The sequence below is a fragment of the Oncorhynchus kisutch genome, linkage group LG1 (assembly GCF_002021735.2).
Source record: "Oncorhynchus kisutch isolate 150728-3 linkage group LG1, Okis_V2, whole genome shotgun sequence".
Lineage (NCBI taxonomy): Eukaryota > Metazoa > Chordata > Actinopteri > Salmoniformes > Salmonidae > Oncorhynchus > Oncorhynchus kisutch.
In genome coordinates, this window is record NC_034174.2 from 458942 (window position 1) to 475459 (window position 16518).

Below are 16518 nucleotides of genomic sequence, written 5' to 3' on the forward strand. Positions count from 1 at the left end.
GGAAGCTGGGAGGGCGAGAGGCAGGCAGGCTGGGAGAGAGGGAGGCAGGCAGGCTGGGAGGGAGGGCGAGGCATATGTCTGGGAGAGGTGGATGGAGGGAGGCAGGGAGGGAGGCAGGCTGGGAGGGAGGGAGGGAGGGAGGGAGAGGCATATGTCTGGGAGAGATGGAGGGAGGGAGGGAGAGGCATATGTCTGGGAGAGATGGAGGGAGGGAGGGAGGGAGGGAGGGAGGGAGGGAGGGAGGGAGGGAGAGGTATATGTCCGGGAGAGGTGGAGGGAGGGAGGCAGGGAGGGAGGCAGGCAGGCTGGGAGGGAGGGAGGGAGGGAGGGAGGGAGGGAGGGAGGGAGGGAGGGAGGGAGGGAGGGAGGGAGGGAGGGAGGGAGGGAGGGAGGGAGAGGCATATGTCTGGGAGAGATGGAGGGAGGGAGGGAGAGGCATATGTCTGGGAGAGATGGAGGGAGGGAGGGAGGGAGGGAGGGAGGGAGGGAGGGAGGGAGGGAGGGAGGGAGGGAGGGAGAGGTATATGTCCGGGAGGGAGGGAGGCAGGCAGGCAGGCTGGGAGGGAGGCAGGAAGGGAAGGAAGGAGAGGCATGTGTCTGGGAGAGATGGAGGGAGGCTTAGGAGGGGGGAGGGGGGGGAGCGCATGTGTCTGATTTAAACAGCCTTCAGCTTGCAGTAACATCTTCCAGGAGTTTACTGGTCTAATCAGATGTTTTCTGTCAACCAGATTCAGTTTCAACAGAGATTTAGATTTCCCTGCTGTCTGTGTACGAAATGTATGGTGACCGGGCTCTGAAACGTGATGTGTTTTGATTGGTTAATTAGTTTACTGACAGCTGTTAGGCTAGAGGGAGCCGCTGTCTTACAGTAGAAAGAGGCATTTATGAAAAAATGAGTCTACAACTCAATCAATGTTCTCATAGTGAATGAACAGAATCCAATTAATTGAACCTTTATTTGAACAGTTTGTCCCTTTGAGGTCAAATGACCTGTTTACCAAGAGAGAGCTGTCTAACGATATTCTCTCTTGTTGCAGGTTTACACAAGTCCAACAAGCAACCAGCTGCCTACCTGGTCCACGGAGCTAAGATCATCAACGGAGCTTTTAGAGCTTGGACCAAGAAACAGGTAACGTTTGTTACCTCACCCATCAGTTCCACCTGTACTCCCTAAATCCCACCTTTATAATGGACAATATGTCCCGTTGTCCTTCTTTCTTTCCACAGTCTTTAGAGAGTTAGTGTCACACAGGCTTGTGTTGTCCTGTCTACCAATGTCAGCTGCTACTACAGCTACTATCGCTCTGTTGACTGTGTTTCATGTACTGGGTCTCTCCTCCAGGCTCTGTTGACTGTGTTTCATGTACTGGGTCTCTCCTCCAGGCTCTGTTGACTGTGTTTCATGTACTGGGTCTCTCCTCCAGGCTCTGTTGACTGTGTTTCATGTACTGGGTCTCTCCTCCAGGCTCTGTTGACTGTGTTTCATGTACTGGGTCTCTCCTCCAGGCTCTGCTGACTGTGTTTCATGTACTGGGTCTCTCCTCCAGGCTCTGCTGACTGTGTTTCATGTACTGGGTCTCTCCTCCAGGCTCTGCTGACTGTGTTTCATGTACTGGGTCTCTCCTCCAGGCTCTGTTGACTGTGTTTCATGTACTGGGTCTCTCCTCCAGGCTCTGTTGACTGTGTTTCATGTACTGGGTCTCTCCTCCAGGCTCTGTTGACTGTGTTTGATGTACTGGGTCTCTCCTCCAGGCTCTGTTGACTGTGTTTCATGTACTGGGTCTCTCCTCCAGGCTCTGTTGACTGTGTTTCATGTACTGGGTCTCTCCTCCAGGCTCTGTTGACTGTGTTTGATGTACTGGGTCTCTCCTCCAGGCTCTGTTGACTGTGTTTGATGTACTGGGTCTCTCCTCCAGGCTCTGTTAGAACACGAGGATGAACTTCCAGAGAACATGAAGCCCACTCAGCTCATCAAGGACCTGGCCAAGGAGATCAGGATCTCAGAGGTATGACCCTACCCTGCTCAATGCCACCTTGCCCTGTCCTGATCTATTCTACTGGTCAGGTATCCCAATGGCCTGTTGTAGTTGAGAGATACGTAGAGAAAATCTGACATTAACAGTACAGACATAACCTATACAGTTGAAGTCGGAAGTTTACATACACTTAGGTTGGAGTCATTCAAACTTATTTTTCAACCACTCCACAAATTTCTTGTTAACAAACTATAGTTTTGGCAAGTCGGTTAGGACATCTACTTTGTGCATGACACAAGTCATTTTTCCAACAATTGCTTACAGACAGATTATTTCACTTGTAATTCACTGTATCACAATTCCAGTGAGTCAGAAGTTTACACACTAAGTTGACTGTGCCTTTAAACAGCTTGGAAAATTCCAGAACATGATGTCATGGCTTTAGAAGCTTCTGATGTCTTAATTTGAGTCAATTGGAGGTGTACCTGTGGATGTATTTCAAGCACTACCTTCAAACTCAGTGCCTCTTTGCTTGACATCATGGGAAAATCAAAAGAAATCAGCCAAGACCTCAGAAAAAATCTCCGTAAGTCTGGTTCATCCTTGGGAGCAATTTCCAAATGCCTGAAGGCACTACGTTCATCTGTACAAACAATAGTACGTAGTAGTAAGTATAAACACCATGGGACCACACAGCCATCATACCTCTCAGGAAGGAGACACGTTCTGTCTCCTAGAGACTAATGTACTTTGGTGCGAAAAGTGCAAATCAATCCCAGAACAGCAGCAAAGTACCTTGTTAAGATGCTGGAGGAAACAGGTACAAAAGTATCTATATCCACAGTAAAACTAGTCCTATCTCGATTTAACCTGAAAGGCCGCTCAGCAAGGAAGAAGCCACTGCTCCAAAACCGCCATAAAAAGCCAGACTACGGTTTGCAACTGCACATGGGGACAAAGATTGTACTTTTTGGAGAAACTTCCTCTGGTTTGATGAAACAAAAATATATATTTTTGGCCATAATGACAATCGTTATGTTTGGAGGAAAAAGGGGGAGGCTTGCAAGCTTAAGAACACCATCCCAACCGTGAAGCACAGTGGCAGCATCATGTTGTGTGGGTGCTTTGCTGCAGGAGGGACTGGTGCACTTCACAAAATAGATGTCATCATGAGGTCGGAAAATGACGTGTATATATTAAAGCAACATCTCAAGACATCAGTAAGTCAGGAAGTTAAAGCTTGGTCACAAATGGGTCTTCCAAATGGACAATGACCCCAAGCATACTTCCAAAGTTGTGGCAAAATTGCTTAAGGACAACAAAGTCAAAGTATTGGAGTGGCCATCACAAAGCCCTGACCTCAATCCTATAGAAAATGTGTGGGCAGAACTGAAAAAGCGTGTGCGAGCAAGGAGGCCTACAAACCTGACTCAGTTACACCAGCTCTGGAGGAATGGGACATAATTCACCCAACTTATTGTGGGAAGCTTGTGGAAGGCTACCTGAAACATTTGACCCAAGTTAAACAATTTAAAGGCAATGCTACCAAATACTAATTGAGTGTATGTAAACTTCTGACCCACTGGGAATGTGATGAAAGAAATAAAAGCTTAAATCATTCTCTACTATTATTCTGTCATTTCACATTCTTCAAATAAAGTGGTGATCCTAACTGACCTAAGACAGGGAATATTTACTAGGATTAAATGTCAGGAATTGTGAAAAACTGAGTTTAAATGTATTTGGCTAAGGTGTATATACATTTCCGACTTCAACTGTTTCAACTGCATCATGGGTGTTGTAGTGAACTAGGTTATCTGTTACTAACTGTCCTATGAACTCATAGCTCAGACTGTTGTCATGGTTCAGAGTGACAGCTCAGACTGTTGTCATGGTTCAGAGTGACAGCTCAGACTGTTGTCATGGTTCAGAGTGACAGCTCAGACTGTGGTCATGGTTCAGAGTGACAGCTCAGACTGTGGTCATGGTTCAGAGTGAAAGTAGAAAAGTGAGTATTTTTGGATAAATTACCATGTCATTGTGTTGTTGTTGTTCAGAATGCGGCTAAAGCCATTAAGAGTGATTTGAGCAGCAAGGCTCCAGTGGAGGAACCCCCTGCTGCCCCATCAGAGCCTGAGGACCCTGCTTCCCCCTCCAGCGTCCCCTCTCCCTCCCCTCCCCTCCGGGAAAAACCAGCTAGGAAGAAGGCCTCCAAGCCACCCAAGCCACCGAAGATGCCCAAGGCCCCCAAACCTCCCAAGGTCCCCAAAGTGAAGGAGGGAGGGAACAAGAAAGGAAAGAAAGAGAAGGAGGTCCCCCCTCCCCCTCCTCCTCCTCCATCGAAGCCCTCCAGCCTGGCAGCTCTGGAGTCTCACGCTAAGGACATCCTCAGCAAGATGGACCAACCCAAGAAGGGCAAGATGGGGGGCAAGGTGAGAGCAATAACAACCACAACTTATTCACTTCTAATACCCCGTTTAAAGGGAAACTTAAACATTTTTCAACTTCGTCATCTCCAGCACCACTCCAATATTATCATATGTGAAAATCTAGTCTGTTTATGTTTTCTAGTAAAAGGAAGATAAATGTCTAGTAATTGTTTAGTATTCGTCCGATGATGTAATTTAAAAACACATCTTTCTTTATCTTTTTTTACTATAAAACGTTTTCCACATACACTACCGATCAAAAGTTTCAGAACATCTACTCATTCAAGGGTTTTTCTTTATTTTTACTATTTTTCTACATCGTAGAATAATAGTGAAGACATCAAAACTATGAAATAACACATGGAATCATGTAGTAACCAAAAAATTGTTAAACGAATCAAAGTGTATTTTAGATTCTTCAAATAGCCACCCTTTGCATTGATGACAGCTTTGCTTTCTACAATGTAGAAAATAGTACAAATAAAGAAAAACCCTGTATGTTGATGTTGGGGGTGGTGCTGGAGATGAAGTTGAACATTTTTAGAAATGTCCCTTTAACCATTATTTACGTGTCGGTCAAGATGGATCAGCCCAAGAGGGGCAAGGCAACCTTGACCATGAATAACATGACTGGACCAGTCGTGCTCTACACCTCTACATCAGGGGTGGTCAACCCTCCTCTTGGAGGGTGTGCAGGCATTTCTCCAACAGCTGCTCCCTGCTCCCCCAGGTGGCTAACAACATCCTGAGTATGTCGGGGACCTGTAAGCAGAACGATTTGGAGAAGATTGAGATCCGAGAACAGAACAAGAAACAGGCGGAGGCCAAGTGGAAATATAAGGTACAGTACAGAACAGTTTCAGTTGGGTAAGGAACAGTTTCAGTTAGGTACGTTACAGAACAGTTTCAGTTAGGTAAGGTACAGTACAGTTTCAGTTGGGTACAGAACAGAACAGTTTCAATTTGGTAAGGAACAGAACAGTTTCAATTTGGTAAGGAACAGAACAGTTTCAATTTGGTAAGGAACAGAACAGTCAGTTAGGTAAGGTACAGAACAGAACCGTTTCAATTAGGTAAGGTACAGTACATTTAGAGTTGTAAATATAAGGGAAGCTGCAGACCAAAAATATAAAGAAGTTAATTTAGGTAAGATGGGAATAGTAAAGGTTAATATAACATACAGAATATGAAAGGTTAATATAATATAAGTTTCAAAATAGTTTGAGTCGAAGCTGTCTAGGCATGCTTTAAAAACACCAATGTAGACATGATAATGATGCTTCAACAGAAAGAGAAAGCAGATTCAAGCTTTTTAAAACAAGTATGTAAGTGGTTCTGTTCAATTAAAGCTGAGAAGCTGAGGTCCAACAGAAACATGTATTTAACTCACTATAGATCAGCTAAACAAACAGGCTGAACTGTTTTGAGCTTCTAGAACCTAGGCCCCGCCAACAGGCTGGACTGTTTAGAGCTTCTAGAACCTGGGCCAACCGAAGTCCATAATCAGCTTGTCTAGCTGTCTTGACTGCTCCGGTAGGAGAGTTTGGCCCAGGCGCACCTGTGGTAGAGCCTCCTCTTTTCCTTTGCCCTCCAGGGCTATCAAAGCCACCTCCTCTCTTCCATGGTACGTCTTCAACAGGTTTATGTGATAGAGTTGGATTTTCTTCCTCCTGTCAGGTGGCTTGATGAGGTAATTGACCGGTGAGACTCTTTTCATTACCTCGTAGGGGCCCCTCCACTGTGCCAGCAAGCGGTGTTCGGCCGTGGGCACGAGCACCAACACTTTCTCTCCCACGGTGAACTCACGGATGTCGCAGACTTATCATAGGCCCGGCCTTGGGTCCTTTGTGCCTTCTCCATATGCTCTTTTACTATGGGCCACACTGCCGACAGGCGGTCTCTCATCAGGGTAACATGTTCTATTGTGGATCGAAAGGGGCATGGTTGGGTCTCCCAGGTCTTCTTGGCTAAGTCGAGGATCCCTCGACAGGGTCTGCCATAGAGCAATTGAAACGGAGAGAATCCAGTGGATGACTGGGGTACTTCTCGCAGGGCAAGCCTTAAGTGTGGGAGAAGAATCTGTCTCGGGACACCACTCTTCTCAACATGCTTTTAATCGTTTTGTTCAAGCGTTCACACAACCCGTCTGTTTGAGGGTGGAATATGCTTGTACATATCTGTTGAGCCTGATAACCGTCCATCATCAACCGGGACATGAACGGGGTTTCCTGATCAGTTAAAATCGTCTTGGGAGGGCCCACCCGAGAGAACATCATGAACAATTCCTTGGCAATTCCCTTTGACGACATGTTACGCAGGGGTATGACCTCTGGGAACTTGGTAGTGTAATCTACGGCCACTAGGATGACTCGTGTCCTCTGGCGGAGTTTGGGAGGGGTCCCACGAGGTCCATAGCTATGCATTCAAAGGGGGTCTCTATGATGGGTAGAGGAATCAAAGGGTTACATAGGTGTGGCCGTAGAGCTGTACGCTGACGTTGATCACACGTCCTACAATACCTGGCCACATCCCAGGTGACACGGGGCCAATAGAATCTCTGCATGAGTCTGTCGATAGTCTTGTCCCGTGCCAGGTGTCCTCCTAGGACGTGGGAATGGGCTAACTGTAGGACTGTATCCCTGTATGGTGTAGGCACCATTAGTAATTCCTGGTTTTCCCCCCCTTTGTTACACGACCCAATATAAGAGACCCCGCCTGATTGCATAGTAAGGAAGACGGGGTTCACCTGATCCATTGACGTTCCTCTCGTCGATCACCTTCACCATGGCCTCCCTTAGGTCTGGGTCTCTATGCTGCGAGGTGCCGAACTGTCCCTTTAATTCCTGGGGCAGGTCGACCTTGGTAGAGGGGTGTGGAGGTTGTTCCCCATCCCCGCTAGTGGTGACCGAGGAGAATCCCTTCCAGGTTCCCACCTCGGATGCAGCTTCAAATATATCCCTTAGCGCCTGGTTGCTCGTTCCTTCCTGCGTCGTGTATAACCCTTCGCAGGTGTCTTCGCTTGGGTACTTTCCCTGCCCTGACTGTACACCTTCCTTTCGGAGTGAGAATAGACAGATTCACGGTGGGGTAATAGTGGGTGTCCCCATGGATACAGGATACGGCTACTTTGTCTGGTAGCAGTGTTGCGGAGGTCACCATCCACTCCTCTACTAACGTAACCATACTTCCCGAGTCGAGAATGGCTACCACATCTTGTCCTTCGACTCGAACCGGAATCTCTGGGGCTATCTCTGCTAACCAACAGTGTTGATCCTGCCCTCTCAAACCGGGGTGTGTGGGGATGGGCAGTGATGGACCATGGACTCGTGACCATGGACTCGTCTTTGCTAGGACATTGTGGGGCACAATGGTCGGGAGACTGACATTTATAACACCGACCCTGCTGTGTGGTGGCTGACTACTCCCACCTCAAGGGGGATTGGACGTTTTGGTGAGGACGCGCCGGGGTGAGTTGTGGTACGGGATCTGGAGAATCCTTCTGTTCCTCCTTGTCACTTTTTAACAACTCCCCTGTAGATCGATATGTTTCCACCGCCTGGTCTATGTCGTCGGCTGACAACGGGTTGGCTTGCCCCACAACCCTTTAAGTCACTGGGTAATTCCCTCAATATCTTGTCCACTACGAGGTTCTCTTACATGTCCTACTCCCTTTCCAGGTTCCAGCCACTGTTTCGTCAGTCGTAGTAGTGCGAAGATCTGGGCACGGACGGGTTGGTCAGTCGTATAGGTCCATTGATGGAACTTTACGGCTCTATCTCTGGCAGTCAGCTGGCACCGGGACAGGATCTCATTTTTTAGTCGCCCATCGTCCGCAGCTTCGCGGGAATCCAGGTCAAAATAGGCTTCCTGGGCCACCCCGGTCAAAAGAGGGGCTAATGCGCTCGCCCATTCTGTGGGCGGCCACTCTTCCAAGGTGGCCGTCCTTTCGAAGGTCATGAGGAAGGCCTCTATCATCCTCCTTGGAGAGACGAGGTAAGATGGCGTGAGCAGCCGCTCTTGGCTTAACTCTAGGTTTCTTCTCGCCGGCTCAGCTGTTGTTGCAGGAGTTCTATGGTTGTCTGCTGTGCCGTGATAAACTCTTGTAGTAGGGCGTTGTCCATCGTTCTTGAATGGTTCCTCTGTCTACTGGAAGAATTTTGATTTACTCACTTATCCTTGTGTCACTCGTCCACCTAATGCCCGCATTCTCCACCAATGTGAGCGGACCAAGCAATTTTGCATCACTCTAAAGCGGAAAGGTGGAATAAACGAGTCAGGAGAAGGTTTTCTTGATTGAACACAGTTCTATATTGAGGTAATTTCGTCAACACAAACACTCCAACATAATCAATGAAAATCTCCCAAGGAAAAACACATCTTCTCCAGATGAAACAGGAACACAATACAATTATATTTAAACTACAACAAAAGTCACGGGTTTGTCACCTTCTTAATGGATAGCTCCCCTCTCTTGGTGGCCATCCTCCAGAGATAGTTTTCCCTCCTATCTGCTGGTTCCATACTCTCTTTTGTAGGGGAAAGAGAATATGTCATTAGTACCGTCAGCTGTGCTTAATTGCCTTTGTTTACCTTGTTGGGCTGCTATCTGTGAGCCCAGCCTGCCCTCTGCAGGTCCTTCCACAGTAAGGTGAAATAACATCCAAAAAGAGGTGGCTAAGTTATCTAAAAGGTTAGAGATGACCACATCTGAACACACGCAGGATGTTAAAGGGAAATGGGATCTAGAAATGAATGTGGTGATAGAAGATTAATCATCGGAGAAAATATGTGAAAGTAGTCACAAATCACAAATCAGCCCAGTGTGGAGTTTGCCTGGAAAGGGAAGATTTCATACTTTAGAACAACTTTCTTGATATAGAAATTTGCTCCAAAAGCTTGAGCACTATGTTGGAGGGGTGGTTGACCAATAGGAGACCACACAAATTCCTTCTGGGATAAAGTGACAGGGGTTCTGTAAGACAATCCTAGACATTGAGTTACCACTGGAACCAATGTTCATTTTATTGAGGGTAATAACTTGTAACCTGGAAGGTGAAAAATAAATATGCATGTTAAGGGTACTGTTAGTGATCGCACAGAAAATGTTTACAGTCAATTGCCACAAACCACAGCTTCCAACTAATTCACTGGACTCAGGGACTGAAACATGTGTATGTAATGGAGAATATGACACCCAGGTTGCAACTAAAGATGGATACTTTTTTGTCAAGTGGACTCCCATCAGATTGTACGTTGCCTGATATAATGTGGCATAATTCCCTTAATTGAATGACTCTGAAGTAAACTCCTGTAATTATTAGTGCTATTACTTTTTGTGGTCCTTTTAAGGATGTTTTAGAATTCTTCTTTATTGTGTTTACTTCGATGGCTCTCTTCCAAAACATAGAGCACGATGCCAAAGATTGTTCACATGGTGTTCTGGAATGTATAGATAACTCTTTTTTTGTAACATAGCTTCAAAAAGTTTAACATTTGTGTCAAGTTGGCTGCATGTCCTTTGGGTGGTGGACCATTCTTGTTACACACGGGAAACTGTTGAGCGTTAAAAATCCCAGCAGCGTTGCAGTTCTTGACACCAACCGATGCACCTGGCACCGACTAGCATAACCTGTTCAAAGGCACTTAAATATTGTCTTGCCCATTCTCCCTCTGAATGGCACACACATACGCAATCCATGTCTCAATTGTCTCAAGGCTTATAAATCCTTCTTTAACCTGTCTCCTCCCCTTCATCTACACTGATTGAAGTGGATTGAACAGGTGACATCAATAAGGAATCAGATTTCACCTGGATTCACCTGGTCGGTCTGTCATGGATAGAGCAGGTGTTCCTAATGTTTAGCACACTCAGTGTATGCTAAGGTTATCACAGACCAGAAAACATATATACCAAGGTCATCTCAGAGTAGATCGATACTCATTGGGGTCATCTCATCAAGGTTATCTCATCAGGGAAGGTCATCTCATCAGGGTCATATAATCAGGGTCATATAATCAGGGTCATCTCATCAGGGTCATCTCGTCAGGGTTATCTCATCAGGGTCACCTCATCAGGGTCACTTCATCAGGGTCACCTCATCAGGGTCACCTCATCAGGGTCATCTCATCATGGTCACCTCATCAGGGTCATCTCATCATGGTCACCTCATCAGGGTCATCTCATCAGGGTCATCTCATCAGGGTCATCTCAGAGTAGAACATCTTCATCAGCCTTACCAGGATCAACCCTGGGGCTGAGCCCAAATATTCCAATCATTCAGATTTGATTCCGTTTACTCTGATTTGATTAACCTTTTTGCTGATTTGAGTATTCGGTATATTATTTTAGCAGGCCTCAAATATTCTAACAGGACATGTTGTAATGCTTTAATTGTATGGTCCTGTTCAGGTGTTCTACACCCTGTTCTACACCTTGTTCTACACCCTGTTCTACACCCTGTTCTACACCTTGTTCTACACCCTGTTCTACACCCTGTTCTACACCTTGTTCTACACCCTGTTCTACACCTTGTTCTACACCCTGTTCTACACCCTGTTCTACACCCTGTTCTACACCTTGTTCTACACCCTGTTCTACACCCTGTTCTACACCTTGTTCTACACCCTGTTCTACACCCTGTTCTACACCCTGTTCTACACCCTGTTCTACACCTTGTTGTCTGTCCTTCTGCCAGTGTATGACATAAAGTGATCTTTGTTGTTCATGTCCATTACAGAACAGTAAACCAGATTCCTTATTGAAGATGGAAACTGAAGTGCACAAGTTTGAGAGAACGCCACTGTCGGGCAACAAAGACAAGTTTGCCTTTTCAATGACACACAAGAAGTTACTAGGGTAAGCACTGTATACTGGAGCAATGTGGTTCTCACCTGTGTGTGTGTGTGTGTGTGTGTGTGTGTGTGTGAGATGCATCTGTCCTCGGAGAGAGTGAGACCTATCCATTGTTAAGGTGAATTCACATCCTTATAATCCTGTAAAGTGTTTTACTCAAAATGGCAGATTATAAACACAGTGGTGTTATAGTCACATGCTATATATATGACATCAGAGCTTAATAAACACAGTGAGACTCTTCTCTGAGTCATAAAGAACCTTCTAGTTGGAGACTCTTCTCATGAGTCATAAAGCATCTTCTAGATGGAGACTGTTCTCTGAGTCATAAAGCACCTTCTAGTAGGAGACTGTTCTCTGAGTCATAAAGCACATTCTTGATGAAGACTCTTCTCTGAGTCATAAAGCACATTCTTGATGAAGACTCTTCTCTGAGTCATAAAGCACATTCTTGATGAAGACTCTTCTCTGAGTCATAAAGCACCTTCTTGATGAAGACTCTTCTCTGAGTCATAAAGCACATTCTTGATGAAGACTCTTCTCTGAGTCATAAAGCACATTCTTGATGAAGACTCTTCTCTGAGTCATAAAGCACATTCTTGATGAAGACTCTTCTCTGAGTCGTAAAGCACATTCTTGATGAAGACTCTTCTCTGAGTCATAAAGCACATTCTTGATGAAGACTCTTCTCTGAGTCATAAAGCACATTCTTGATGAAGACTCTTCTCTGAGTCATAAAGCACCTTCTTGATGAAGACTCTTCTCTGAGTCATAAAGCACCTTCTTGCTGAAGACCCTTCTCTGAGTCATAAAGCACCTTCTAGTAGGATACTGTTCTCTGAGTCATAAAGCACATTCTAGTAGGAGACTGTTCTCTGAGTCATAAAGCATATTCTTGATGAAGACTCTTCTCTGAGTCATAAAGCACATTCTAGTAGGAGACTGTTCTCTGAGTCATAAAGCACATTCTAGTAGGAGACTGTTCTCTGAGTCATAAAGCACATTCTAGTAGGAGACTGTTCTCTGAGTCATAAAGCACATTCTCGTCGGAGAATCTTCATTCATAATGCATCTTCTAGTAGGAGACTGCTCTGTGTCGTAAAGTATGTTTCCAATTGTAGACACTAGTGCGTCTGTCTGCTCACTCAAACCCTTGTCATTTTCTTGTCTTATGCTGCACCTTCTCCACATTTTCCAGGAATATTCTTATGATGATACTAAGTGTATCCAGAGTATTTTCAGATTTCGTTATAAACGAATGTGGAGAAAAGTAGAGTAAATGTAAAATGCACATAAAATCCACAGTGTAGTGTTTTGTATTCAGCCTTGGGCCATTGAATAGTTGTGTCCTCAACTTTGGTCTAATCATTTTCCCATTATCTTGAAACTGTTCCCTTTCAATTGCTTCTATGGTTATGCTTTTCATATTTATTCTGGAAGGAAATGGTCAAGTTCCCACCAGTGTAAAGGGTTAATCTGTGTATGTTTCTCTCTCTCTCAGTTCTAAGCTGAAGCCCCAGACTAACTCCAGTGTGTTCAGCTCGTTACAAAACCTAAAAGAGGAAAAGGCCAAGCCGGTGAGAGACGAGTATGAGTACGTGTCAGACGAAGGAGAGCTGAAGATTGATGAGTTCCCCATCAGGAGGAAAAAGAGAGACTTATCCTGTGAGTTTTCTGTTTGAAAGTAAATATTACCGTCAGGTAAAATGCCCCACAATTGGCAGCTCAGTGGCTCCAAATACTGCGATTGTTGGCAATTGTTTACCTGAGTGCCCTGGAACATTACCTCAGGACTTGGTGACACACTACCCCCTATTGTTTACCACCTGTCCCTGGTCAATCTAGTCCTAGAGAATATCTACTTTCTATTTGAAAGTCAATACTTCCTTCAGGTAGAATTTAATACGATTGGGCACCAAAAATGTGCCAAGTTATGCTAATTTATATATTGGCAAAAGATTATATCACACCACTACATATTTCAGCCAAGAAAAGCTATATCACAGTTTCTAGCTTTGTATTACATACTTTTTCCACATTTTGTTACTTTACAGCCTTATTTTAAAAACAATTCCTCAGCAATCTACACACAATACCCCATAATGACAAAGCGAAAACAGAAATACCTTATTTACATAAGTATTCAGAGCTTTTGCTATGAGACTCAAAATTGAGCTCAGGTGCATCCTGTTTCCATTGATCCTCCTTCACACAGCCAAGACAACACAGGGGTGGCTTCGGGACAAGTCTCTGAATGTCCTTGGTCCTTGAGTGGCCCAGCCAGAGCCTGGACTTGAACCCGATCTAACATCTCTGGAGAGACTTGAAAATAACTTTACAGCGACGCTCCCCATCCAACCTGACAGAGCTTGAGAGGATCTCCACAGAAGAATGGGAGAAACTCCCCAAATACAGGTGTGCCAAGCTTGTATGGTCATACCCAAGAAGACTCAAGTCTGTAATCACTGCCAAAGGTGCTTTAAAGTACAGAGTAAAGGATCTGAATACTTATGTAAATTAGATATTTCAGTTCTCATTTAAATTAGAAAACAGTTAAATCCATTTCAGAATAAGGCTGTAACATAACAAAATGTGGAAAAAGTCAAGGGGTCTGAATACTTTCCAAAGGCACTGTATATATTTCTTTGTCACAATACTGCAGTAAATAAATCTATTAAAGTTCACCTTAGGTTTATTGAGATTGTGAAAGAGTAGTTCTGTCTTCTGATTGGCAAGTTGTTGATTTGTCACTCTCTTGTGATTGGATAGTTGTTGAATGACTCTCTCTTCTCTCCCTGCCAGTCCTATCAAACATCAAAGAAGCAATCCAGCCATCCAAGAAGCCAAAGCTCATCCCCTCTGATGTCAAGGTATGTAAGCTCCTCTCCCAAGGTATGACCTATACTCAAAGTAAAGACCAGTAATAGAATGTCTAACATTCTGTTCACTCAGACCCTTTTCACACTAAATAAAATAAAATAAAATGTTATTGGTCACATACACATATTTAGCGGATGTTATTGCAGGTGTAGCAAAATGCAGTAATACCTAACAATTCACAACAATACACACAGCTAAAAGTAAAATAATGGAATTAAGAAATATATACATATTAAGACGAGCAATGTCGGAGTGGCATTGACTAGAATACAGTATATGCTGTACATATGAATTGAGTAAAGCAGTATGTAAACATTATTAAAGTGACTAGTGATTCCATGTCTATGAATATATTTTGCAGCACCCTCTAAGGTGGAGGGTTGAGTAACCGGGTGGAAGCCGGCTAGTGATGGCTATTTAACAGTATGATAGCCTTGACATAGAAGCTGTTTTTCAGTCTCTCGGTTCCAGCTTTGATGCACCTGTACTGACCTCGCCTTCTGGATGCTGTCCCGTCGGTTTCTGTACAGCACTTTGAGATATCAGCTGATGTAAGAAGGGCTATATAAATCCATTTCATTTGATTTATTGGGATGAACAGGCCGACAGGATACTCTAAATTGTGCAAAAGTTAGGATTTTAGGGGCCAATCCAAATTTCTTCAGCCTCCTGAGGTTGAAGAGGTGTTATTGTGCCTTTTTCACCACACTGTCTGTGTGGGTGGACCATTTTAGTTTGTCAGTGATGTGTACACAGAGGAACTTGAAGCTTTCCACCTTCTCCACTGTTGTCCCGTCGATGTGAATAGGGGCGTGCTCAGTCTGCTGTTTCCTAAAGTCCACGATCAGCTCCTTCGTCTTCTTGACGTTGAAAGGGATGTTATTTTCTTGGCACCACTCCACTAGAAGGGCCCTCACCTCCTCCCTGTAGGCTGTCTCGTCGTTGTTGGTGATCAGGCCACTACTGTTTTGTCATCTGCAAACTTTATGATTGAGTTGGAGGCGTGCATGGCTACGCAGTCATGGGTGAACAGGGAGTACAGGAGGGGGCTGAGCACACACCCTTGTGGGGCCTCTGTGTTTAGGATCAGTGAAGTGGATGTCTTGTTTTCTACCTTCACCACCTGGAGGGGCGGCCCGCCAGGGGTTCAGACCCAGGGCTACGAGCTTAATGATGAGCTTGGAGGCTACTATGGTGTTGAAGGCTGGCATGTAGTCAATGAACAGCTGTTACGTTCCCCAGTTTCTGTGTTGTTGTGGGTTTCTTACATAGGTATTCCTCTTGTCCAGATGGGATAGGACGGTGTGTAGTGTGATGGCGATTGCATCGTCTGTGGATCTATTTGGGCGGAATGTAAATTGAAGTGAGTCTAGGATGTCAGGTAAGGTGAAGGTGATATGATCCTTGACTTGTCTCTCAAAGCACGTCATGATGACAGAAGTGAGTGCTACGCGGCGATAGTCATTTAGTTCAGTTACCTTAGCTTTCTTGGGTACAGGAACAATGGTGGACATCTTGAAGCAAGTGAGGACATCAGACTGGGATAGGGAGAGATTGAATATTTCTCTAAACACACCAGCCAGCTGGTCTGCACATGCTCTGAGGACGCGGCTATGGATTTTGCCTGTTTGATTGCCTTACGGAGGGAATAACTACACTGTTTGAATTCAACCATATTCCCAGTCACCTTGCCATGGTTAAATGCGGTGGTTCTCACTTCTATTTTTGCACGAATGCTGCTGTCTATCCTCGGTTCCTGGTTTGGGTATGTATTAATAGTCACAGTGGGAGCAACATCCCCTAAACACTTCCTGATGAACTCAGTCTTCGTGTCCGTGTATACGTTATTCTCCAAGGCTACCTGTAACATATCACGTGATCAAAACAATCTTGAAGCATAGATTCCGATTGGTCAGACCAGCGTTGACTAGACCTTAGCATGGGTACTTCCTGTTTGAGTTTCTGCCTATAGGAAGTGAAGAGCAAAATGGAATTGTGATCTGATTTGCCCGAAGGGAGGGCAGGGGATGGCCTTGTTGGCATCCCGGAAGGGGGAGTAGCAGTGGTCAAGTGTTTTTCCAGCATGAGTACTACAGTCAATGTGTTGATAGAACTTCAGTAGCATTTTCCTCAAGTTGGCTTTGTTAAAATCCCCAGATACAAATAACACCGCCTCCACACCCACCCTAATCAATTTCTTTATTCAAATGTAGGAACTGGGTTCTACAGTTTGAGCCCCTGCTGTCTCTGGCTCCACAACCACCCTGCCCGGCCATCTACAGTTGAAGTCGGAAGTTTACATACACTTAGGTTGGAGTCATTAAAACGTGTTTTTCAACCACTCCACATATTTCTTGTTAACAAACTATAGTTTTGGCAA

At 45.0% G+C, this 16518-nt stretch overlaps 1 protein-coding gene across 1 annotated transcript in view; it reads left to right on the forward strand.

Annotated features, from left to right (window-relative positions):
* LOC109884347 (lysine-specific demethylase phf2-like) overlaps window positions 1–16518 on the forward strand; it is a 185350-nt gene that overhangs the window by 135229 nt on the left and 33603 nt on the right. The window contains 7 exon segments of the mRNA XM_031831395.1: window positions 1038–1129; window positions 1917–2006; window positions 4034–4408; window positions 5136–5246; window positions 11143–11261; window positions 12760–12923; window positions 14061–14128. Of these exon segments, the coding sequence (XP_031687255.1) occupies window positions 1038–1129; window positions 1917–2006; window positions 4034–4408; window positions 5136–5246; window positions 11143–11261; window positions 12760–12923; window positions 14061–14128 (1019 nt within the window).